Here is a 27,705-nt window from a genome sequence, read left to right as displayed (position 1 = left end):
TATAAAGCGCTTGGTATCATGAAAAGTGCAGCGATATACAAACACTCATAGAAATAAACAGAAGAATTGTAATTACAAAAATTCTCAGTCTGTTTCTGCTTCCAGTAAAGTGCTGATGACAAAATTCGGTGTTTAGTGCTACGAGCGGGGGTCAGAGTGTCCGTGTATATTCACAGTGGGCTGTGTCTGGCCTCGTACTTTGCCAATATGTTCTTGCATTTTCCAAGCTCTTTCCGTAAGTCGGCCACCTCCAGCCGTAATGCAGAGTTTTCCTTCTCAAGGAACGAGGCACGGATGGCGATCTGGTTCTCCTTCAGCCTCCGAGCGTCTCTTGACCTCTTGGCAGCCATGTTGTTCTTTTTGCGCCTTGCCCAGTATTTTTCATCCTGCTCATTTGTTCAAAGACAAGAGGAAACAAGATATTAGATTTCCGAATAAGAAAACTAACACAAAAACACATACATCACTTTAATCAGGAAATATTGATGACATCCAGAGCCGGTCAACAAAGGGTGAGCAAGATATAGCTCTCCTATGGCTGAAGAACTAAACCCAATTATCCTTTGCCCAAACTACACCAAACCCTTGGGCACAACATGTTAGCCACTAAATTAGCTAAAAAAAAAAAAACACCTTTAGATATTGTGAGGTTTGAGCTCAGGATCCAACAGTCCAGAGCTCTATTATTTAACTTATATAGCCTCATTTCCATAGAACTTTAGCAATTAACTCTAGGTAGGATTATAGTTGGAAGGTTACATTCTAACTTTTGAAGCACTTTTACGAAAAAAACAGTGCAAGACAGCCCATGTTCTTACTATAAATACACAGAGAGAAACCCTTTAGCTGCCAGTCCAACGTTATATCTAGATAATATTGTAAAGGGCTGTGGAATAAGTTGGCCCTATATGAATACCAATAATAATAATAGTATTGCTAAACATTCTCTCGTACATGACACAGACATCCCTTTAAAGGGACACTACAAACATCTAAAACACTTTACCTTGCTGTGTTAAGAATGTGTTCTCTTTTTCATTTTACAAAAAGTGCAGGTTTCAGCAGAAATTGACAGTTTTATAAATTAACCTGGTTACACCCCCATGGCTGGCAATCAGACAGTCAGTCCTGTTACTTCCTGGTTTGGTTAGCTCAGTGGAGCTTAACTCAAGAGGCAGCAACTGCCCAGAGCTCCTGCCTTGCAAAGGCTTCTCATTGAGCTGCATTGGGAAGTCTGTGATTGGACAGTCACAGAAAGTATGGGCGTGGCTAGAAGGAGAGGGCTTGCAATGGCTGCAGAGAAGAGATCTGCAATGTTTACAAGCTGTTTTCGATATAAATGGAAAAAAAAATTAAATGCATGCATGTTTTCAATAGTTGTGTATCTACTAAGAAGTGGATTTTTTTTTTTTTTTGACAGTAATGTGTTCCTTTAATGTCCCAGGAAATATTCTCAAAGTGATGTCAAGTGGACATAATATAATTTAGGCTTGTTTTAATCTTCATTTATTTAATCTATACCAAGTGTTTGACAAATGGCTTACACAGAATATATATAATAACGTGTCTTGATATATGTCTGTGTCTACACCAAATGTGGCATTTAAAACATGTCCCAGAATGCTTTGCACAAGGGGCAGGTGACAGAGGATGCCCACCAACAAAGTTAGAATTGGACATAAAGTATCAGATTTATCTGCTAACATTTCTTGGACAAACTGCTAGCACAATGCACAGCTGGAATTATTAAGGTGAGCTCTGTCATAGTCTGCATAATGTGGTCCCTTTAAATAAAGCGTCAGCTCTGTGCCGAGCTGCTCCAAGAATCACTGAAAATTAAAAAAGATAATCCTCTATTTATTGCTCAGGTATATTGTTCAGAATCTCAGATAATATTCTCTTTGGGTTATAGAACATCTGACCCAAATTGTATCTTTAGTTTTTGAATCTAGTTCACTTACCACAAAACCAGCTTTAAAGCAATTCATTAACAAAGTCACCTGAGTCATATCTATCCTTATTTTAACAAATTGCTCTAGCAAATCCTTTAATCCTGTCCTGATTGAGCCAAGGTTGGAGAACTGTGATCACGTGCGCTACAGCAGCGACGGAGAGCCTTAATCTCCTTACTGCTGCCATAGGATCAAACGGCCAATCAGCCGTCTGCGGTGGACCAGCGAGCCGGATTAAGCGTTCTGATAAGCGAGCGCAGCACCTGATGTGATTAGCTGCAGAGAAAATATACTGAGTGCACGTTGATCTTACTGGCCAGTGTCTGCTTACAAAAGGAAGTTAAAATAGGCGACTTCTCTAATGTCACGACCACGTGGAACTGGCGCCACTTAAACAGCATTCCCTTCAGACTTGGAGTTGTTGGCAGGTCACACGCAGCTCACTGACTAACAGGGACATTGGAAAAGTTTTTTTTGTAGCATTAAGTTTACACTTCAGCCGTATAAATGGCGCCCAAGGCGTTATATTCCTCGCCCGGCTTAGTACTGTTAACACTTCGCCTCAATATGCAAATAAGGTGTACGTCCGCTGAGCTCATTTACATAAAGATGATGCACAGGACACTTTAACTGATTGGAAGATACATGGCATTAAAGAGATACTCAGCTCGCAGTTTAGCACAGGGCTCTGTGGTTGGACCATACTGACAGTTAAGTTAATGGGCCCCAAGAAGACCCCACTTCAAATGAAATCCGAAATAGCTGTTATACGAAGCTGTGATAATAAACTGTGCTGTTGGTGTTGTGTTGCTTAGAGCTTCCCCCTAAATGCAAACCAGGGACACTCTAAAAAATACCCATTGCTATTTATAAAGCACCCACATAGATGGCAGTGTTGTACAAAGGGTAAACGAGACGTCCATCCCTTCTAATGTCTGAATCCCTTTAAAGGCTTACTCCAAACACCATAACAATGCTGCATCGTTGAGATGGGTATGATTTTGAACGTTCTCTTCTCCATGCTGAGAGGAGTTATTTTACTTCCTCCTTTTCAGTATTAGATCCGTTTATCTTGGGATTGCTACACGCCGTAGGAAGGCCTAGTTTAAAAAACACTTGAGTAAACTATGTGTGAAGTGATATCAGCTGCGGCGTGGGTTCCGTTGGCTTATTTTACAGATTCATTCATCCTGTTAGACAAGTGGAACTGCTCTTGAAGGAGAAACTACTGAGGTCATGAGGCAATGCTGGGCAGGGAATTATGGGATCAGACCCCAATACACCAAAAATGAGGGGCTCCTGATTGGTGGAGCTACGTCTTGGTCTCGGATTAGCTGCCTGCATTTGCATGCCCAATACAGTATTTCCTTTTTATTTGCATTATTGGTTGTTGATGTGAGCGAATGGGACATGGGTGGTTATAACAGTAAAAAGGTATGATCAAAGTGAGTTTTTAGAACTTGGCTTTTTGGTAGATCCACCCTGGAGTAGACTGTGTTAGCCACAACGTTTATAAGATTAAAGGGACACTTCACTCTCCAAATACAAAAACAAATAAAAATCACTGCTTAGTAGATATACCCCCAATGAAAGCAAGTTTTGTTTTCATTCGGGATATGTCAAAAACAGCTTGCAAACGCTGTAGATCGCTTGTCTGCAGCCTTTGCAAGCCGTCCCATTCTAACCCCATCCAGATTTTCTTTGGCGGTCCAATCACAGACTTCCAAATGCAGCTCAATGGGAAGTCTTTGCAAGACAGGTGCTCTGGGCAATAGTTTCCTCTTGAGTTCCACTGAGCTAACCAAACCAGGATGTAACAGGATCAGGTGTCTAACTGGCAGTGGGCTGTAACCAGTGTATTTTATAAAAGTGTCAATTTCTACAGAAGTTTACACTTTTTGTAAAATCAAAAAAGAGGATACACTCTTCACACATAAAGTACTGCAGCAAGCTAAAATGCTGTAGTTGTCTGGCGTGTCCCTTTAATGATGAAAGGTAAACACAGATCCTAATGGACCCCCCATTTCAGTAAATATCTTGCACACTGTTTCCAAATTACCTTCAGATCATCTGGAATGAAGATCTTTCGAGCTTTCTTTATCATAGGCTGTGGCTTAAGCTCTTCCTCTGAAAACTTGCGTTTTCGTGGATCGAACATCTCTTGACCTGGGATGCTGGAGAGAGCTAGGTCTGCTGGGTCTGGGTCGTAGCCCACGGCCACCTGGATGGATTCTGGGTCGATTGGGCTTGGAGTGTTACGGTTTGATGGCAAAATCTGACCTGAAAGAAAATGATCAGAGTGTTAGCAATCTTAAATAAAAATTCTAACAATATATCTGAAAAGAAACCACAGAAATATTACAAAAGGAAAAATCCAGGCTGAAAATCACATTTTAAAATGTTCTCTTTTATTGACACAAATTCTATTGGGCACAAACTTTTGTATTTTTCTCCCCCATATTTCATTTAATTAAGACTGGTTAAAGTGGTATCCAGTTTTAAAAAGTATCGCTGAGGAATGTTAAGAGTAATAATCTAAAATAGCTGGGGGGGGGGGGGGAGGGAAACAGGTTGAAAAAGTACATTTCAAACAAAACAAACAACATCAAAATAATAATAATAAAAAAACAACAACTTTAAACTAAATCAAAAATCTGTCCTAATTCAGAAGTAACGCACGAGACACATAACGCAGTTCAGCAGCGGAGAAGCCTCTAATTGGTGTATTCCACAACACAGACTAGAAGTATAAATAATGGAATGTTAAGGAGGGTTTTCAAAGGCTGCAGATAGCAGGTCTGCAGCTTTTTCAAGTTGTTTTTTTTCCATACACCCCATAGAAAACATGCAGAAAATAAAGAAACATGCACGTATTCTCTGAGATTATATCGGCTAAACAGTAAAAACAAAACAATTTTCAATGGAGTGTTCTGTAAACCGACCTCCGCGAAAAGTCTACTTTCATACTGAAATTCCAAATGGAGACAATATTCTTAACAAAATACATAAATATGACAAAAGTTGAAATAAGGGGAAAAAAAATACAAAAAGAAGAAAAGTACAAGAGTTCAAGCCTTTTACTGGATGGTTTTAGCAGCGACCCAACTGAACCCGGTAACAAAACGCCATTGTGGAAAAAAAAGAAAAATAAGAGAAATCACTTAGCAATTGGAAAGAAGAATGAGTTTATATGAAGCGAGTACCAAAAATGAGCTTGCGATGACACAGACCTGCCCTTTTATACTTCACGAACTGACAAACCACGGCGAGATGGAAACTGAAATAAAGCAGGCGGCAACGCTTTTGTTCTACAAGGCTGTGCCGCTTGCATGTTATGTGTTGTTCACAGAAGCTGCTATTTTTTGCTATGTTGCTATGGAGCATAGACCAAAGCTGCACGTACCACGTCAAATCAAAATCTTCCAACAGATTCACATTCCATTCGCTATTAAATTCGCTGTTCCGCAGTTCGTGAATCGGACAGGTGACTGCCCAAACTTCTAACGTTGATGCATGAACGCGGTTGCAGCCCCCACAGCTTGCTGTGGACCCTCTAGTTTTTCCACGTTGTTCCCCTCCGCTCAAGGTCTCCCTGATCAGTAGTCAGCTGACCTCCTGTGCGAGCGTTATAAAGAGTTCGAGAGGTTTGGTCTTTCCTGATTTGCTGAGGCCAATGTCGCGGGAGCCACCGCACGCGCAGGCATTTCAATCCAGGTTAGGAAAACTACTGCGAACCTTAGCACTGTAATCCAGCAACCACTGCAATAAACACAACTTTACAGGCCTTTTACATCCCGTAACTTACTGCTCTCAGCACTGCACAATGTATGAATTATAACAGTAACTATGACAACAATTTAAAAAGCGCATTTTAGTATTAAAAAACTCGTTCGTGTTTGCTGTTATCCCAATTAATTCAGATTCCATTTCTTCTCACTTTAATGAAATATTTATGTAAAAATTAGTCTCTACCTTTTATCTGCTTCAGCAGTAACTCTTTCGAATGTTCCCATATTGAACGCTGTAAAAGAAAAAAGCTTTTGATTTGCTACAAATCGCTCTAACAATAAGCTTTGAATTCCTTCTGACTCCAGCAGAGGGCGGAGGTGAGCTGTTGCAGAATTTAGCCGATCCGTCACAAACAGCTGAAAATCCTAATTAAAAGGCTGCACTCTGGATGTTGCAATCAAAGTAAGAAAGGGTACAGAAAGCAAGCTGATTAAAGAGTCGTCCAAGTGTCTGATTGGCGTGACTCTCAAATTTGCCGCTTACAGAAATAGCTTTGATGAAATCGCATGATCCCTCTGTATTTTGTTTCCCGATTCTTTCTTAACCGTTTCAGCATTACAGTGCGGGGAAGTAACATGGTATCTGGGGTTATGGATTGTAGGAAATGCAGATCAGTCCTCGTTACAATGTAACCTTCATCTACACAGGTTGGTTTGTAGCAACGTACTGAATTAATGACCATTCGATGACCAATGGTCCATGGTTATCAAACGAGAACCAGTCGTAGCCTTCGCTCTTGCGTTTTAGGAAGCAAGAACTGGGATTATTAACGTGAGCCGATGGTTCCTATTGAGCATCACTATATACATCTAACACGACATTCTGACATTAATATAGTTGCCAAAGCGATCACAACCCAAATTACGCCAAATTTTTTCTCTGAATTCAGATATTGTTTTAGAATAGAGACTCATGATTAACTCGTGAAGGATCAATAATCTATTATGTTCCACAGGGATATCGCTGTGTGTGTGTTTTATCTGTGTGAATTTATTAGGTGATCAATTTTGATAGTTCTATTGTAGTTGCAGTCATTTTTCGACCTTTACTTGGTATAATTGATTGATTGTAACTAACAAGGAATCAATAAATAATGTTGCTTGTACACATTTTTAAGTCAGGGTAAGTGTTTGTGAAGTACCTTCTTCTCACGCCCAAATCATGTTTTGGTATTGCTTAGTTAATAGAAAAGTTTTTATAAGTCGCTTTGAGGTGTCGAGAGGTTGAAGGTTTTTGATGGACTTGCTAAAGTGTCAATGATTGTTCTACAGCAGGATGTGATTGCAAATATTTGAGTGTTATACACAAGGTATAGGGCCCACTGTCACCAGCAACAATGGTGGGATTGTGTTCACTACAACACCATCACTGGTGCAATAGCAGCCATTAAAATGGTTCTGTCATCTTCTAGAGTCTCGGAAAAGACTCCCCCATGGTGATATCCTTGCTTGGTGTGCGGTGGACTGGTGGTGCAGTGGACGTTCGTTACACTTACTGGATATTGGTCTCAGAGTGCAACACCATCTTCAATCGTCAGCTTCAGGCTCCCACATCAGTGCTGTACTCTCGAACATGCGCAAGAGCATAACATTGAGGTCTATGAAGGATCCAGCAGAACCGATACCGTGCCTAATTCCCATTCGGTCGCTAGAGACAGCTGGGGGAAATGACAAAACTTCACGGCGGTGGCTCTACTCTTGTCAAGCTGGGACTACATCAAATTGTCTTATGATATCTTTTGGCTGTGTTGGAAGTTCAATAAAATATAAACACAGTCTTTATAAGCATTTTGTATAGATTTTATCTGATATGCTAATTTTCTGGGTAGGTGACAGAGCCACTTTAACATGTCAATAGACATCAGATATGAGATTGTAATGCCCTTGTATGTCTATTTCACTAGATGGTATGACTGGACCCAAGATCCTATAATTGATTACAATTTGCTCATTGTGTCATATAGATCAGATGGCCTTGGAAAATCCAGGAGAAGTCAGAAATGCATTTTTAATTTGCAATTACTGCGATTTAAAACTTTCTGTTATTTTTACATTCTAGTTTCAAACAATCACGAGTTCTGCAAATATCCAAGTAAGGAAAAATTGATATCAAAGTAAAATCTCAGTGGTTGGATATGTCGGCAAAGAATCCTTTTTCTCCTCCGAACTTGCCCCAGATAAAGTTAAGTCTGCCGTTTATTAACAAGTTTATTAAATCGTCTTCTCTGGAACCTTTTCAGTTATTCTGGGGCACTGTTTAAATCTGCTCACAAACCCGACCTTACCTTATAATCCATTCTAATATTAAACTGCTCACCCAAGACCAGGGAGACACAGAAAAAAAATCATGTTATAACATCACTAGTATGGGCCATACAACAGAAGGTTTAAAACTCTATCTAAAGAAATCACCGTTATCTCATTATCAAACCATGATTTAGAGGACAATTGAGCAATAGCAGGCTTTATTATTAATATTTTTAAAATGTTATTATGTATAAAGCGTCAGCAATTTCCGTAGCGCTGTACAATGGGAATTGAAGGTCCCTTGATAAATCTGGACATAAACAAACACATGGATTTTTTTGGGGGGGCTCCGTAAAACCTTATAAAGGGACTTTGCCATGTGTTTGAGATTCATTTTGATTAAGGGTAGCAAGAGAATTGACAGACTAAATGATTTTTTTGCTTTCTTTGTGTCTGGGGGGAAAAAATGGCTCACAGCAGACCGAATACATTACTAAACATATCTTAGAAATCTGTCTGAAAGTTTCCTAAACTTTCAATACATTATACAAGGTGTTTTACGATTAATATGTAAAAACGCCAGTAAACGCCATTGTCTGAGCTCTATTTGAACCACTTTAAGTAGATGTTTGTTTAGTTTAGATCACTGTCTCCCGATGCTGCGTAGACACGTGTACAATCTCCGTATCCATTTTCATACAAAGCATTGTGCGTCACTTTTTATTTTTAATTTGAATCTTCGGCTAGCATGTTCCATAAACACATGCAAAGTCCAGATATCCATCTTTATTTATTTATACCACCGGTAGGTCAACGTAATGATCCTTCCAGTCAAACAAGGCTTGAAGAAGGCGATCTCCTGTATCACTCCAACAAACCATCACGTTTTATACAGCCTTACGGAAATATAACACCTGGACCTACTTGGGTCTAATGGACGCAATGAGCGAACGCTCTACTATCTCATCTAGGTCTCTCATTCTGCTTTGTGTTTACAAAGTAGAGCAGGAAGGAATTATCTTGAAGAATCGGAGCAAATCTACCAGGTTACATTTGGTATCTTTGGAAAAGTAATTTGTGCAAAAATCCATAATTTTAGAATGGTGTCTTAATTTGTACAATATCCGCTTGGAAGCAAGGATGTGCTTTATTATCGTGCATATTTTTAACCACCATATTGTACCCACGCATCATTTGGAGATAATGATTAAGCAGTGCCCAAGCTTTGTAAAGATTAGAAAAATAAAAAAACGTGGGTCGAATGTTCTTTGGGTTTACCCATCTCGCTCTTTATGAAGCTGCTTCAAGATTTTAATTATATCAAAAACTAGTTTTCCCCCCTAATTTCCAGTTCTTTAAACTATTTTTGTTACATCTGTCTGAGCTTAGTATGCTACGCATATTGTAATTTTTTTCCCCTCAATTTTTGATGCCATAAACCAATATGATAAATATCTCGTAGCATTTCAGTCTGACCAAAGATGCTTTAATCCACAGACACGTCTTTGGCAGAGACTTCAACACTGACTGCCCTGTCTGATATATTTACACACTGAGCAGAGCTGACCGACGGATACATTAACCGGCCTGACTTTTGCATACGCTATGCTGTGCAGGCTGCGTGGCCGTCACATGTGATCGGTTGTCTCTTTCTTAGACTATGCCCTGGTGAAGTAGGAAACAACTTCGAAAATAACAAGAAAAAAGCTGAAGCACAGGACAATTGGTGAACGTCGTTTAGGTCGAATGGACAAAAGGGAACACTCAAAAATGTCAAAAAGTATTTAAGGCCTTTTAAGTTTTTTTTTAACGTCGTGTTCATCACCCAGCGTTCTGCCCAGAATCTGTCAAACACATAGTACAATCCAAAAAGAAAAATCAACCAAGCACGTCTAAATTCACAAGCAGGCAGCAAAGTCAATACACAGCATATGCAACTGTACCGCATGTCGAGGATCCTGTATTGCATATTCATTTTTGGTCATAAGTGTGCGATATATAAAACAGTTATGAAGTTAAGGTAATTAACTTATCCTGCCTTATTAAATAAAGTCTAAGTGACGCACAAGATCTGTAGTCACAAGAATGTGATCAAGACACTTAGAGGCATGTGGACAAGGGAACGATGGGTCGGCACACGTTGGAAGTAGTAATCGTGTCTCCATTCCAGAGATGACCAAACTCCGATGGCAATAAATTAGAAGAGACTGGGCACAGGAGTTTTGGCTCCTAACAAAGCCTTTGTAGAGGCTTGTGTCACATCACCAAATGTTCTAAAATGGCTACTTCACTGCGCAACACCAAAAATAAGCCCTGCAATTCATAGTAAGGTGCGCAGAACGAATTATAGAACTAGAAAACAGGTTGACTCCTTGTTCTTTTAGTAGCAGAACATTAACTAAATGCTAAGGCACAGATCACGGAGTCTGATCCTTTAAGCTCATTTAACTCAGTTAAATTTGGGTTAAGTCCTCTCAAAAGCAAATTCTTGGCAATTGGTTTTGTTGTTTGTACCCCATGCACAAACCTCTCTCTCATTGTAATACGCTGCAAATGTCCAAATTCAGATTATAACCTTAAAAGTACTTGTCTGCACAAACCTTTCTCTCAAGCATAAGATTACGTGACAGTTTCAGAATAACTTTTATCCGACACGAGTTGCAGATTTAAAGCTGAGAAGAGCCCGTCTATCATCGAACACATCTATGCATAAACAATATCGGCTAATAGTACATAGAGAGTACCGAAGGTCATTGCATACTGTACACACACTCCTTGTGGAATATCTGAATTCAACAACTTAATTCAAGTAGTAGTGATGAATGGTATATGGGACAGATAATATAATTTGCTGTAATCTTAAAAGAAACGCTAAAACTGAATTCCTAATGCTTTAGTGCCCCTGTCCCTAGTTAGATATAGTTATTTCCATTTTTTCCAGCACCGAAGCTCCCTAAGTACACTGCTCATCTTTCCACCTCCTGTGACATCATAGTCTCCTCCGCGATGCTCCAATCATTTGCTCCCCATATTTTAGATCTGACCACATGCGCGGGAAATGCATCCAAAGCTGAATAAATGCTTTCCTATGGGGGCTTCTGTTTTACTCGGTCAGTTCAGAGAGGCTAGAAATCTGGTGAATTTAAAGGAACACTATAGTCACCTAAATTACTTTAGCTAAATAAAGCAGTTTTAGTATATAGATCATGTTCTATACACCAAAACTGCTTCATTAAGCTAAAGTTGTTCAGGTGACTATTGTGTATCTTTAAAGGAACACAAACGTATATTCCTGACCCTATGTTGTTAAAACCACCATTTAGAGGGGGCGGGACCTGACCTGCATAGCAGTCGAACGCATTCTGAAAGAGCCCCCAACTTAACTACTGATTTACCCGTGTTTACTGCCCCTTGGGACACTACTTTTGCAGCTACAAGAGACTTACAGCTACCCCGCTATTTTGGGGCTCTCCTAGAGCACATTAACTGGATTGCTTCTACCACCAAAGAAGGACGCGGTGAGGCCTGGATGGGAAAGGCGGCCGCTCTCCCGGCTTGCCGGATACTGGACTACCGCTAAATCTTACTACAACCCCCTTCTGGGCCGGTGGTGGTGATCCCGGTCAAACCCCAAAGGCTCCACTACTACGCTGTGCCCAAGCAACACTTACAAGCAGTACCGACCCTACCACTACAAAGGCGGTCAGCCATGCTCGCCTAACCCATGCGGTGGGAGATGGGATGTGGAGAGTAGGCTGACGGAGCTATAAGACGCCTTCTTTGCGAAGCTGCCCGCTCATATGTGGACTGCGGCTCCTGATCTCCAGCCAGACCTCGTGCCTCACAGTCCTGCACATGCAGACGGGCTGTGAGAAGTGGAGCCCGCTCCTGATCAGACCTGTCCTGTATGCCAGCGCCCTGAGAGACACTTCTTGGCATTTACCGAGAACAACCTCTCTGGATACGGCGGCACCCTGATGTTGCGCTTACATGCTAACTTGATGGATGGAACGGCTTGGGTGCTGTTGCCTTACAGCTCATGTCTCCAAGCCAGGCTGTTTCTCATACTTACCTATGAGCTATCATGCCTGCTGGGGCAGTTTCTGGTGAGGAACTCTATCTGGCCCTTGCAAGGCATAGGCTGAGCTGAGCTGAGCGGAACTTTCCCTCTGCCTCATTACTAGCGATTTGGCACTAGTTTTGTTTTATAGCTACATTTCCTTTTTCCATTCTTATGGAATATATTGCAGTTTACTCATATTTGACATATTTACTCAGAGTTCACATGGGGCCTTTTGGGGGGTTACTCCTCTGCCACGTCACATAAGCGTATTCCTGTAATTTAAAAAAAATAGTGCTGTATCTCAGACATGTCTTGTAACCTCTTGCTCCTACTCTCGTAAGCTGATCACTTCATTGTCTCTGTCTTTACTTGTTATCCTGCAATGCACTACAAAAATAAAGAATAAATAAAACACAAACAAACACCATTTAGGTGGCTTTCCTCCCCGCAGCCACCTTACAAAGGGTTAAAACTCATCTTATTTCCAGCACCATGCTGGTCCGCCGGCATCAGCCAAAGAGGCACCCCAATCCGCCTCTTTGGCTGACATAATCAGAATTGATGATCTCAGCCAATCAAATACTTTCCCATAGGGAAGGCACTGGATTGGCTGAGATCATCAATGAGGTGGGGCAGTGCCAAATGCCAGCCTGGCCAATCAGCATCTCCTAGTAGAGATACGTTGAATCAATGCATCTCTATGAGGAAAGTTCAGTGTCTGCATGCAGAGGGTGGAGACACTAAATGTCAGTCACACTGTGCAGCACTGCCGCAGGAAGAACCTCTAGTAGCCATCGGGGGAGTGGCCAGTAAAGGTATCCCTAGGCCGTAATGTAAACACAGCATTTTCTATGAAAAGACAGTGTTTACAGCAAAAAGCTTGCAGGGACTGACTATACTCACCAAAACAAACACATTAACTATAGTGCCCCTCTAACCTTGCAATGTAAACATTGCATTTCCTATAAATATGCACAGATTTACACTGCAGGGTTACAAGGACAGGGCCACTGCACCCAGACCAATTCATTGAGATTAAATAGCCTGGGTGACTTCAATGGTCCTTTAAACACCTTGAAAGGATCTTTTCCCTACTGCGAATTTCTTCCATAATACTTGCAATTTATCAGGCTGTTTCTGTACTTAGCACAGACAGTGGGAATCGAGCCAGTTAGCAAACTGTGGCACGCAAGTCTAACATCAACAGCAACAAACGAGGAGATTCGCAGGGACCTGTCAGGGCAACGTGCAAATGTCAAAGCCAAGGGCTTACGGTGGATTCTAACATTGAATCTACACATTGTGTTGGATTTTACAAATAGTAAATGTACAGAATGCATTTTAACTGTAACGTGAATTAAACTGACACTACAGTCACCCAGACCACTTCAGCTCAATGGAGTGATCTGGGTGCTAGGTCCCCCAGGTTTTAACCCTGCAGCTGTAATCATAGCAGTTTCAGAGAAACTGCTATGTTTACATTTGGGGTTAAAGGGACACTCCAGGCACACAGACTACTTCTGCCCATTGGAGTGGTCTGGGTGCCAACTCCCACTACTCTTAACCCTGCAAGTGTTATTATTGCAGTTTTTTATAAACTGCAATAATTACCTTGCACGGTTCACTCCACCTCTAGTGGCTGTCTACTAGACAGCCACTAGAGGGCACTTGAAACCTGTGCTAGAGCGTCGCTGGACGTCCTCACGCTGTGTGAGGACCTCCAGTGTCGCTCAATTCCCCATAGGAAAGCATTGAAATGCATTTTCAATGCTTTCCTATGGAGAGCGCTAATGCGCATGCGCATTAGGTCTCAGCGGCCGGTGGGCGGGATCAGTCTCGCCCCCAAAAGCCGACGCAATGCCGAGGAGGAGCGGAGGGTGAAGCAGCGACGTGGGACATCCACCCCTTTCCCCCCCTCCCCCTTAGCAACCGGGGATTGGGAACCTGCAGTGCCAGGAAAACGGATTGTTTTCCTGGCACTGGAGTTTCCCTTTAATCCAACCTCTACTGGCTGTCTTCCTGACAGCCGCTATAGGTGCTTCTGCAACGCTGGATGCGAAAATCGCATTGATCACGCAGAACGTCCATAGGAAAGCATTGAGAAATGCTTTCCTATGGACTGTTTGAATGCGCGCGCGGGTCTTGCCACGCATGCGCATTCCGCTCCACTCGGGAGCTGACATCGGCGGGGGAGGAGAGGTCACCAGCACTGAGGGAGCCCGGCGCTGCATTAAAGTAAGTTACAGTGGGGGGCGGAGCCTGACCACGAGCTGGAGCGGTCGCACCTCAGCAAAGCTCCCGACTGCAACCTGAAAAAGCACCCGACAAGGGGGGAATAAAACCCCCAACTACTTACCCACTCCTGACCAGGGGCACCATCGGGACTCTCCCCTACAACCTCCCATGCCGTTTGTGTGCCCGGCACGGGTTAACCGCCGGAAGCGCAGACCCGCGGCCTACAAGCCGGCTGCAGCCCTCGATTGGACGGCATTCCTCAACGGCCCCGATCAGCCAGAGGATTCAGTAGGGGAAGATCCCTATATAGCACCCTCACCCACTCGGGCAGAAATGGGCCGCCGGTCCCAGAAACCCCCTCCGGAGACGGCTTCAGGGTCCAGGGATATCAGCACCATGCTGCAACAACACAGGCCGCCAGCCAAAATGGCGGGAGCAGCGGAGCAGGACACCATGAAGGTACTCAGGGGTCCCAGCCCACATGCCCAATCCCCAGAACAGGTACCTACACCAGGGGGAATCACTGATGGGTCTGCCCCAGTCACCCAGCGGGACTTCCAACACCTAATTGGGGAAATAAAAAACCTCCTGGCGACCAGCATAGCAGCCATTAAATCTGACGTGCAGGCTATAGATGTCAGGGTTCAGGCCACAGAGAACGATGTTGCTAACATCAAACAGAGACTGACAACCTTGCAGGACACAGTACTGGCACTCCAGAATCAACAGCAAGCACTCTCCCTCCACTATATCGCCCTCGACGACAGGACAAGGCGAAACCACATAAAAATAAGAGGAGTACCAGACGACGTCTCCTCAGACGAATTACCTCACTACCTGAGACGCCTCGTGGCCGCCATCCTGCCACCCACACAGGCCAAGAAATTTAACACGGATGGGATATACCGCCTGCCACCTTCGGGCAGGACAGCCCCAAGCTTGGCCCGGGACGTGATTGTCCACTGTGCTGCCTCCCAAGACAAAAGAATCCTGATGACTGCTCTCCGGGGCAAGACGCCACTCACATTTGAAGGCGCACAGCTTAACATCTACCAAGACCTCACCAGAGCCACGCTACAATGGCGCAGATCGCTGAACCAAGTCACCAACACCCTCAGAGAAGCGGGGATAGAATACCACTGGAGGTCACCCAGATTCCTGGTGGTCACTAGACACGGAACTGTCCACAAACTCTCCACACTTGAGGAGTTCCCGACATTCTGCCACGCTTTGGGCATACCCGCACCCAACCAGGCCACAGACAAGCGACCTACCCCTGAGGCCTGACTCCAACAACAGAGACTTTACCACACATGTTCTACGTTGCACAGTTATAACTACACATAATCTGCTGGCCTTGAACCACTCCTAGCTTACCTCATCCCCCCCACTGACAAGAGGGAGCGACCGCTCCAAACCTACGTACCCCCCCAGTCCCCCCTGGGCCCTGGGTATACATAGAAGAAGGCCACAACTCAGAACCAGATAGGGTTACTACACACATACTATGGTTACTCACCCATTCTCCCGAGGCAATTCACACACTCACGATAACATACCATTGCAGGCCCACATTCTCTAGTACATGATTTCGTTTAAATGCTATTGTTCATGCCGTACTCTGTTTTCATGATTATGTTTGATGTACAGTTCAAATATTCTTGACCCGCAAGGGTATGAAAAAACAAAATTTCAATAAAAAGAGATTGACAAAAAGTAAGTTACAGAAGGGGTTTTAAACCCTACAGCGCCAAGGGAGGGGGGCCCTGAGGGTGGGGGGGACCTAAGGACTATTTAGTGTCAGGAAAACACTATAGTGATCCTTAAAGTTCAGTCAGACAATACCAAGTGTGTCTGCTTACAAGCTCTGTACTAAACTCTGCATGCACTGCTGAAGAGTCAGCTGGCATTTCAAATTATGCCTCAGATTGTTTTAAGAAGAATCCCACTGGCACAGCCAGCTTCTAGCATTTTTAATGGAAGTTCACCCGTTTCCGTGGCACCTGCAGACCATTTCATTTCTTGGAGACAGACGTGGTCAGCTTCTTTTAGAAAATAAGTCATTTATCATCAAGCTGCAAGGATTTAAAATGGCATTGAACAAACAGAACATTAGATTTCGCAGCTCTGATTATCGAAGAAGCAGCAGAGATAATGGAAATAAATAAAATAATAACAAATAAGCTACAAAATATTTCATAACTGGCTTCACCTTTAAACTCTTTACTATTTTATCAGCTCTATAGATTAGTTTGAAGGTTTTTGGTACCACGTTCAGTTCAATCCATGGAATTCAGACGCCGCGTTATGCTCCGGGTAGGGAGTAGGGAGGGGGGGACCTTGATGTTCCCGATCACACTCTTTGCTCAGAGGGCAGATGTGGGTTTCTCAGCACAGTAAGGTTAAACACACATAACAAACAATTTAAACCTTGGATTAAAGTCACTAGATTGTAATTCTTTTTTTACCCCCTAAAAAATGAGCAGTATGAAATAGAGTAAATCAAAAAGGAATGACTAACAATCTAAGTCAAATAAATCGAATGAAAATGGGTGCAAATTAAGTTGTTAAAGGGACACTATAGTCCCCAGAACAACTACAGCTTATTGAATTTGTTCTGGTGAGTAGAATCATTCCCTTCAGGCTTTTTGCTGTAAACACTGTCTTTTCAGAGAAAATGCAGTGTTTACATTACAGCCTAGTGATAACTTCACTGGCCACTCCTCAGATGGCTGTTAGAGGTGCTTGTGCAGTGCCGCAGAGTAAGCAGCACTGCCATTCAGTGCCTCCACTCTCTGCATGCAGACACTGAATATTCCTCATAGAGGTGCATTGATTGAATGTATCTCTATGAGGAAATGCTGATTGGCCAGGCCTGGATCTGCTGCCGATCTGCCTCCTTGACAGTCTCAGCCAATCATATGGGAAAGCATTGTGATTGGTTCAGAGAATCACTTCTGATAATGTCAGCCAAGCAGGCATGTCAGGGGCATAGGCTGCAGCTGCAGAATTGACTACAAGTAAGATTTTACTAGATTTAAAGGGATCCTATATTGCCAGGAAAACAAACCCGTTTTCCTGGCACTATAGGCTTATGGAGTGCCCCCCTTAGCCACCCCTTCAGCCATTTACCTGAATTAAGCACCGATGTCCCTTGGCACTGGGTCAGGCTCCGCCCACGCTCCTCCCCCACTGTCAGATAACGAACCAAAAGTCAGCCACAGAGGGCAGACTTATAGCTGTAATGTAAACATTGCAGCTCTAAGTGTAAAAGGGTCACAGCACCCAGACCACTTCAACTAGCTGAAGTGGACTGGGTGCCTACAATGTCCCTTTAAAGAGGCAAGGGGAGCCAGGGGGGGGGGGGGGGCTGGATGGTGGTATTAACACTATAGATTCAGAATACATGTTTGTGTTTCTGAACCTATAGTGTTCATTTAAAGAACCTGTGCAGACCCTAAGGGGACGTAGAATGTTTGTATGGGATCTGGTACAGGTCGAAGGAAGCACAGCACTGTGACGTTAAAAATGGGTAATAAAGCTGTGGTGATCATAGCAGTGGCTGTCATTCATTGAATGTATGGACACAAGGATTTCATCACACCGCAACCTATTCCAACAGTATAAGTGGTTATGGTGCTTAGCATGTCCCTAGAAATGAAAGTGGTGAGCAATGTTCTGGAACGCAGGAGGATAAAACTCTAATTAGTAGCACCCATTGTACCAGGTGTTAATTAAGTGTGAGGTAACCGTGGCAGAACAATGTGTTTGTGTGCTCGGCGCATAACGTGGCCAGGCAGCAGAGTTCTGGGATGATTAACAGGAAGCAGTGAAAGTTCTAACTTTGTTTACAATCACTTTCCTGCACAAGTGATTCAACGTGACAGGGTTTCTTATTACTCACACCCATACCTGCGGCACAAATTGTACAGATTCCTCGTGCACACACACACCAACAAGCACTATTCGGGATATCACAGGACCCGCCTAATAGCTGTCTCAGTACAGAAAGTACACTCTCTCCGCAAACAATATCAGCAGTTAAATAATGAGCCAAGTCCTTTGTAGGCTATAAATCGAGCATTGTGTTCAGATTAGGAACGGTGTCACTGGGGGCTATAAACCCTAATGGGCTCACAGAGTTAAATCTTGCTAGTGCCAGCTTACATTCAGGGGTTAAACAGCTAATGAACTATTTAACCCTCAATGCGTCTGTTCTACGCTGTTTAACTCTGCCCCCTCCACGTCCGGTTGTACATACGTTTCTAATGCCATTTTGTGAATTTGGTGCTACGGACATGCCGAGGGTCAGCTGATGTTCTCAGCAGTGCCAAGTACGAGGCTTCCTGTTTCAAACCTCGGACTCAAGCGGATGTGGAGGGTAAAAAGTTAAACGGTGCATGACAGAAGACCTTGGGGTTACACCATCCCTGAAGGAAATGAACTCCTGGCACCATAACAACTTAATTCCTATTTAAGGATGTAACCAAACAGTCTTATTCTCATTCATGGCATATTTCATATATCTGCTAATCTACACGTTATTGCTCCATTCAGCAAGCAGTGTGCACACAGTGTACAATTATTAGTAGATTAATTCAGAAATGGTTTGTTTCCTGAAAGACTTATTTTTAATAAATCACGCAGCCAGCCACATTTCCTCCCAGAACTTGGAATGTTGGTTTTCGGATCATCATTTCTAAACTGCACATTAAAATGCAATGGACCCTAAAATGGTAAAAACTTTGGATTTCTTATACAAAGTACAAAGACACAAAAATACATACAAAGAGCCAGCTTCCACCAGCCCCGAAATAATGAACATGCGGTTCCTATTTAAGAAATTAATAATAAAAAAAATAAAGGACTGGCTGGTGATAAAAAGGAAATGCTAATTCGGTTAGCGTGGATTACATTTTAAAAAGGCAATCTCTTTTTATTCCATAAAAGTACAAAATGATCCAACGCTCCCACTGAGAGCGGCGAGCAGCGTCTCACTGCGACGGCGTCCATCGCTGCACATATCATTCTAGTCTTTGCACTGCGATATGTCCTTACCGTAAGTACTCACCCCCTAAATTCATTCAATTCCCACTGTAATCCCAGATGCTATTTGGATATATATATATATTTTATAAACTAAAGTAATTTCATCACGGCTAGGTTTTGTAATATAGTAGAGTTAATCTAAATGACATTTGACACGTTAGGCTAGATTAGGATTAGGCTCTTACAATTAACATGTATTAACACACCACCTATTAAAACAAATGTAGACAGATTTAACCTATAAGCGAATGCACACGTAACCTGCTGAGTAAGGAAGAGGCAGACAGGTGAATGATGGGATATGTAGTCCTAAGCACAATACACTGATAATGTAAATTTAAATACATAAAACGTAATTCGATCTAAGAGCTTTTTATGATCGCGTGATTAAAGGGAAATGTGTTAACCCCTTAAGGACCAAACTTCTGGAAAAAAAAGGGAATCATGACGTCACACATGTCATGTGTCCTTAAGGGGTTAAAGGAGTAAATTACTCCACTGAACTAATTGTATAATATGAGAAATGCAGAGTACAGGGCTCTCTTCAAACACAATGCTATTCTTTAATGAACTTCACCCCATAAAGACATTGCAAATTAAAAAAAAAATTAATTGCTTCACCCCCTTAAGAATGCATTTACAGTGCAGAGATAGCATGGACAATAAATTCAAGATACACTGTTTCCCTTAAGTAAAAATCTGATTACTTTAATTTTCATTTTGACAAAAATGTAAATTTCTGATATCTGAATCAGTGCTATTTACTGCTGGCTGTGGATGGTGGGAATTGCTGCCCTGGGGCTGGTGCTGTAGTACAGGTTAATTAAAAGATGACAATCTGGGATGTTACTGTATCCAGCAGGCCATTAGCCAATGGTACAGTAGAAGGCGTTTCTCACATGGTAAAACGCGTGTGTACGCGGAGTGTTCTAATCAGCAGTCATCGAAGATTAAATGTTTGCACAGGCATTCTCCTTCCCGCCTCCCATTAGGACAGATTACGACAGGTAAACAAGGGAGGGAGACGACAGACACCTTCCAATTACTCTGTTCCAATTCTATGCCTGTACCACGGCAAACAGCATATTGCATTTAGTAATTGGAAAATGCACAGTACAACTCACACAGCATCCTCCAGCCTGTATTTAGACAGAGATTAAACCTTTCAAGCTTCATTTGTCTATATTATTGAAGCGTGTTTGGGAATGTATGAAGAAGGGTTCTGTGTGTGAAGGAAATGGAAAAGTTAACAGCTAAAAGTAAATACTGAAAAACTTAAAAACTGTCTAAATGTTGCTTTAATCTTTTTTAGGCTTGTTAAACACTTAAAAAAAAAAAAATCAATTTGGATATAAGTTTTATAATGTACAGGGAAAAAAGTAAATCTTTCTCAATTAGCATTTTAATTTAGAATTGGTTTATTCACTACATTTACCACGATGCTTAGCCAGCTTGCAGACCAACATTAACCTTTGCTGCATTATGGTAAGTACCACCTTGAAGGAACACAAACATGTATTTCTGACACTATAGTGTTAAAATAGCGATTTAGGTGTCCGGCCGCCTGTCAGAGCAGTAAAAAAACTTTAAACTCATCTTTTTCTCCCATGCTGCACCAGTCTTGCCATGTTACTCCGCCTCCCTGGATGAGATGGTCAATCTTGATGATTTCAGCCAATCCAATGCTTTCCGGTAGGAAAGCATTGGGAGGCTATTGCGCATGTGGGATACGTAGGTGCTGCACCGTGTGCAGCACTGGACTAGAAGCACCTCTAATGGCTGTCTGTGTGACAGTCTCTTGAGGTGTTCTCTGAAAAGGCAGTGTTAATAGTGCTTAACCAATACATGATTCCCTGGCTATCTGTTTCATTGAAAGAATCATGGGAGTTGTAGTTCAGCAACATCTGGGGGGCCGTAGGTTGGACAGCCCTGCTGTAGAGGCTCCAGTGGCAGTGTTGTCCCTTTAAAGGACTGGGGAGCGGTACTGCCTAAACCACTTTTGGATGTCAGACCCCTTAGAAAGATCATCATTTCACTCAATATACAGAATGCTAAATCTTTATGAGAAGTGTTTACCACTCGCGTCAGTTCTGTTGATTATTCTGCTTAATTAAGCAGCAATTTGCATAACTGTATTAATTAATCAAATAATTTTTATAACTGCTGCATATCAACCAGAGTAAGTACCTTCTCCCCCCCCTCCATATCATCGTCAGTCCACGAAGTGGAAACTGGACCTGGCACTTTCAGCTATCGATATTTTGCCCACTCATCGTGTTCTATGATCATTCGTTCCACTTCAATACAGAGAAAGTAAAGCCACTCTCACAGCATCTTGTAAGGGCTGCCTAAAAATAAACTCAATGCCTCGACCGCTCGGATTATTGTCATTGTAAAGATACAACACATAAACAACAACCAGCACTGCTGCATCACGCTGTGAGCTCACACTTCCATATATTTTATCCATGGTTACAGGTGGCCTTGAGATAAATTCATCTGCTGGAATTCCAGCTCACACTAAAACGGAGAGTTTAACCCAGTATTCTAATCCTGGTCTCTCCAGCTCTCTGAAATGCTCCTATAAGAGTAGAGAGCGCAAATAAGCACCTCACTCACTTCCACAGATATGCAAGGACTTAAAGGACGAGCAAAACAAAGGAGGACATTTATCCACCAGCTTTCTGCAACTTTTTAATATGTTCTTGCGCCTGTAACTTGCCAAATATTTGGGGCCGTTCCTTTCTTTTCTGTAGATTGGCTAGATTCATTCAATTTCTTTCTGACCAAGAGATTCCTGAGAGAGGCTCTCTGATTTGCAAAAGCCTGATAGAGTTCTGTACTCACTAATCATCAGAGGCTGTCCGACCGCACAGATCGGCAGAGGCTGTCCGACCGCACAGATCGGCAGAGGCTGTCCGACCGCACAGATCGGCAGAGGCTGTCCGACCGCACAGATCGGCAGAGGCTGTCCGACCGCACAGATCGGCAGAGGCTGTCCGACCGCACAGATCGGCAAAGGCTGTCCGACCGCACAGTTCGGCAGAGGCTGTCCGACCTCAGTGCACATAAAAGGCCTGTCTTGCTTTACCGCCCAGGAGAAGCCTGGGAGAAACCCATCCTATCTCACTGACAGTGCAAGCCTGTCCTACATCACTGCCATGCAACGGTTCAAGAGACGTCCATCCCATCTCACTTCCCAGGAGACGCCTGTTCGATCTCACTTCCTCAAAACAATATTTCCCTGCAGTCCATCACCGTGCCTTATACTGCCCTCATTTCAAACTCATTTCAAACTAAAGGAGTACAAGAAGTACAAAGAAGTGGACCTTCAGAGAGATAGGGAGACAGTGTGCGTGTTAATTTATCAATTATTGTCAGAACTTACCAGGTGTCATTGGGCTGTGCATGCAGTTTGGAGCTACCAAGCCTGGTATAACAGATGTGGACGCTCGGCTACTGAGGTCAATGATGGAAGGGGTGGGCACAGGAGCCTGTGATAGTGTAGGCTGATGGTGGCTGATTTCGTGTGGGGACTGGCTGGGAGGGATACCGTTCTCAGACAGGAATTCTTCCAAGTCCATGTACTCCAACTGAAAGGTGTCGCCATCATACGGCAGGGTCTTGTCCCAGAGAGTTGGCCCCAAGAAAGCGGATTGCGGGACAGTGGATCCTGTGGTTTCATCCTCCAATTTCTTTTCTTTGTCCTTTTCTTTACAGAAGGCTGTGGAAAAAACAAGACCAGTCATTTCTAAAAAATCAAACATGATTGAAAGCAACTAAATGGAATAAAATGTTAGTTTTTTACAATTTAGTAGATATATCCCAAATGAAAATATGTTTGCATATAATTGTGCATTTTTTCATCAAGAGTATATCTAAAAACAGCTTGGGAAAACTGTAAATCTATTGTCTGCAGCTTTTACAAGCCCTCCCCTTCTAACTCCGCCCAAACTTTCTGTGGCTGTCCAATCACAGACTTCCCAATGCAGCTCAATGAGAAGTATTTGCAAGGCAGGAACTCTGGGTAATTGCTGCCTCTAGAGTTTAGCTCCACTGAGCTAACCTAACCAGGAAGTGACAGGACATGCTATCCGGTTGACAGCCATGGAGGTGTAACAAGGTTAATTTATAAAAGTACTAATTTCTATAGAAATCTGAACTTTTTGTAAAATGAAAAAAGCAAGTTAAAGTGCTTTAGGTGTTTGAAGTGCCCCTTTAAGTCCTACAGACATACTGAATGCAGTATGTAGCTTAGTGAAAAATTTTACACTTTGGTGGAGAATTTGGTACAGTTCGGTCAAAGTGCAGTTATTATACCGGAGTCACATGTATTAAATCGTACTTGATGCAAGTGACTGGGTAATTAGAGTGATGCATTGGGGTCTCTGGTGATTGCTCCAGATGTGTTTCAAATTCCATCTGCTCCAAGTTTACTTTGGTAAACACGAATATGTTTCTCTCTAATAAAACATGTCTGCCCATTAGCTACAAAATAATACTCATTAAAATAAATCGAATTATCTAATTGAGCCAGAAATGGTACGTTTAGCTACAATTGGATTGTCTTGGAGTTTTATTGTTATTTAAACTCCAATAGACTCGGGATTATATAAGTGAGCATTTAAGGGGACTACAAATTGAATTTCGAACTTTAGGTTAAAATTGCCAAACTGGAAAGATTCGGTTACATACCTTTTTTTTTTTATGAAAGGGCAGCTACTGATTTGCTTAGAGCGTCAGCCGATCGTTCTAGCTAATCAGCGGCGCCCCTGCCCTACCGGCACTCTGTGCTTCCTGTAATTCAGATTCTGGCGCTGAAGGCACCTTTGGAGTTTAACCAGTTTCCAAGCTAGTTTAACTTCTTAAGGTAAGAAAGCGCTTGGGGGCATCATAACAGTTTTATTTAGATTAAGTTGCTATGGTAACTGGAGTGTTGGTTTATATTATACCAAGTCGGGTACTTTACATACCAAAACTATTTTATAATTAATATCCAAGAGTGTTAACCTTCTTTTAAATGGAAACTATAGTGCCAAAAAACAAATTTGTTTTCCTGGCACTATAGTTTCCCCTCCGTCCAGCACGATCTATATACACTAAACTGCATCATTAAGCTAACGCTGTATTGTGTTGTAGGTGAGAATTGTTGTGAATTTCTAATTTAAGGACACAATAGACGAACTGAAAAAAAACCCTCAGTCAGCTATGCTCTGAGTTCAGCTACCTTGGCCTTAAATTTGAAATTCTCTTTGAATATACTTTGAATTCTCACTTTCAATAAACCCTGTTAGTTTTTCATCATTTAACAGTTTCTGCAAACGGCCCCTGGAGCCAAATGAAACAGCAGCTCAGGTTGTGAGTTTCACCGTCAGAAAATGAACAAATCACACGAAAGAGACAGGAGTGATAAAATACATAAAACACATTTTATCTCCCCTAGACACGTGGTGTGCAGCCCGCTTCTAACCTAGATTGCTGCGCCTTTAATTGTTCATAAATGCGTTGGGGTTTTCTCTGAGGGGAGGAATAGATTTTAACTATTTATCGGCGAACATGTACAGCAAGCCGCCACAGGGACATGTCTACTAAACAGACAAAGATATTAAAAACAGGGAATAGGCTCATGCAGCCAATCTGGGACTGCGATTTGATATCACTACCAGATCTCACAGTTTAGTAAATAAGCACCCAGGTTTAGATTCTAACAATGCGCTGCCTGCAGCCAGTCGTTCGGGGTAATTTGCTGATATTTTGTAAAAGTCGCGCTGAATGTCATTTTTGCCTCACTTTCTTCATATTTAAAGTTTCAAAGTCTATTTGGCCCATTGCCAGCGAGTATTCACACAGAGAATCAATTCTGCTCACTGTAAATAACTCCACGCTGCACCCACTGAGGCTATGTCTAAAGTACTTTGTGCGTTACAGGGGGGGGGGGGGTTAAACCGTTCGAACAGACAGCAGTTAAAACACTTCAATCAGTTGTGAGTTTTAGCTTTACAAATTGATGTTACACTGTATACAGTGAAAATGGTTTCAAACGTTAGACGCTGGTAATCATTTTACAAGAGTTTTGGGGTCTGGCATGCCATCGAGCTGCAGGGTAAAGGGGGGCATTCACCAAGTCATGCATTTAAATGTGGTGAGCTGCGCAGAAAAGGCGTCTTTAAACTAACAAGGAACACAATATCTTTGCAATATTTCTTTCTAAGTTGTGTATTTAGAAATTCTTCAAAACGTGCTACAATACAGTCCTTGAGTCACTCTCCGTTCAGTAAATAATGCCCTTTGTTAACTATGAGGTGCCAGACTGCGCTAAAGTGGGTAATAACGGGGTTAAGTGCTACTTTTCGAGAAATTTGCTGGTTTCTATGGTGATGTTGCCAAATGCAGTTCTCTGTCCCATACCAACGGCTGTCACTTAATTTGGCAATATCATTTCTTTCTACGATGGGCTACTGACAGCGGTCAGTGAACTATATTCTAATCACAAGCTCCGAGTCATCGAGCCAATGACCATCTATCGGGCGAAGAGTACCACATGTCAACATAATGAAAGCTTTAACGTAATCTCATTACGGGACAAACTCAACTAAACAACTTGTCTGAGATCTGCCTTTCCCAGGAATCTTTTCATCCCTAAATCCGATCCCAGACCGAGTTGCCGACAAACAGCCCTCGGCCTCTCAGGACACAAAGACCTGTGTTCTTAAAAAAATGTGATTCATTTTGGCAGCGCGGGACCCCTCGTGATTGTCCAGCTTGTTTAACATCATGGCATTAAACAGCTGATACTTCTGTATAAACATATTACTCCAGTATGTGTTATATTGTCATACATGCAATATTCTCACATACAGCCTGCCCTATACAATGAGATAGTTATAGTATCTCATTGTAGGAATAATGAAATGGGGGGGGGGAGGGGGAAATGGGTAAACAAAACCTATATATATATATACGGCTTAACAGATCCCAGAATACGAAGATGCCCCCTAACGCACATTGAGAGCAGGAAATCATATAATACAGATAAACAGTGAAACAACAAATAACAACAGACAATCAATAATCTATAATCCCTTCCCCTGGCTATACAGTACAGTCCCATATATACATAATACTGTCATTTTAGATTGCAACACTGGACAAGCCCCGCTCTATAGTGGAGCTCCTACCGTTAGTTTACCCTAGTGGGATATTTACTATACAACTCCTCTCCTCCTGTCTTTATATTGCAATGTATATATTATAGTCCAGCTAAACACTATAGGAATTGTATTCTATATCAAACGTCAGCTATATATTACATATATTGTATTATACTTAATATATACACTATATATTATACTACATCTATACACTATATTATATAGCAGCTATATTATATATATTATATTATTTATTATACTCCAGCTCTGTTTTCCATATTATATTCATATATATATAATATTCTAGCTATACATTATATATATTATATTCCAGTTATATTGTATTCATTATATTATATTCTTAGCTATATTATAGTCTATTAGTATTATATACATTCTACTCCAGCTCTATATTATCTACTATACATTATATTCCAGCTCTATATTGTATTATGTTATTTATATATTAAATCTATGCAGTATATCCCAGCTCTATATATTATATTCCAGCTCTATATTGTATTATATTATTTATATATTAAATCTATACATCATATCCCATCTCTATAATATATTATGTTAAATTACATTGATTATATCCCAGCTCTATATAGTATATTCCAGCTTTATATTGTATTATATATAATAATGTCTATACATTATATCCCAGCTCTATACAGTATATCCCAGCTCTATACAGTATATCCTAGCTCTATACAGTATATCCTAGCTCTATATATTATATCCCAGCTCTATCTTGTAATATATTATATATAATAATTTCTATACATTATATCTCAGCTCTATATATTCTGTTCCATATAATTCTATGTAAGATTGCTGCTGTCATACCATCCTCATGGTGTAGGGGCAGTTTCAGGGGGTTTTCCAGCAGGGATTTCAGCACCCCATATGAAGGGGGTATAAAACTTGGGTTCAGAGGGAGCACCCTTGACATTTTCTCCATGCTTGCTGCTGCAGGGTCTGGATCAGTGGGAGCTGTATCTCTTCCAGCTGCTGCAGGGTCTGGATCAGTGGGAGCTGTCTGTCTCCTCCAGCTGCTGCAGGGTCTGGATCAGTGGGAGCTGTGTCTCCTCCAGCCGCTGCAGGGTCTGGATCAGTGGGAGCTGTGTCTCCTCCAGCCGCTGCAGGGTCGGGATCAGTGGGAGCTGTGTCTCCTCCAGCCGCTGCAGGGTCGGGATCAGTGGGAGCTGTGTCTC

At 42.1% G+C, this 27,705-nt stretch overlaps 1 protein-coding gene across 2 annotated transcripts; it reads right to left on the bottom strand.

Annotated features, from left to right (window-relative positions):
* Positions 1–27,705, bottom strand: HLF (HLF transcription factor, PAR bZIP family member). Of its 2 annotated transcripts, none has more exons than XM_063456235.1 (4): positions 27,338–27,705; positions 22,723–23,058; positions 4,012–4,232; positions 1–389 (listed from the first exon to the last, which is right to left on the bottom strand). In XM_063456235.1, the coding sequence occupies exons 1-4, from the start codon at positions 27,450–27,452 to the stop codon at positions 171–173; spliced, it is 891 nt and encodes a 296-aa protein (XP_063312305.1). In that variant the 5' UTR covers positions 27,453–27,705; the 3' UTR covers positions 1–170. The 2 variants fall into 2 exon arrangements, with proteins under 2 accessions (XP_063312305.1, XP_063312306.1); XM_063456236.1 differs by having other exon boundaries at positions 1–386.

This window comes from Pelobates fuscus, chromosome 5, assembly GCF_036172605.1.
Source record: "Pelobates fuscus isolate aPelFus1 chromosome 5, aPelFus1.pri, whole genome shotgun sequence".
NCBI classification, from domain to species: domain Eukaryota; kingdom Metazoa; phylum Chordata; class Amphibia; order Anura; family Pelobatidae; genus Pelobates; species Pelobates fuscus.
Note: the sequence above shows the minus strand (reverse complement) of the source record. Positions and strands in the feature narration are given on the sequence as shown.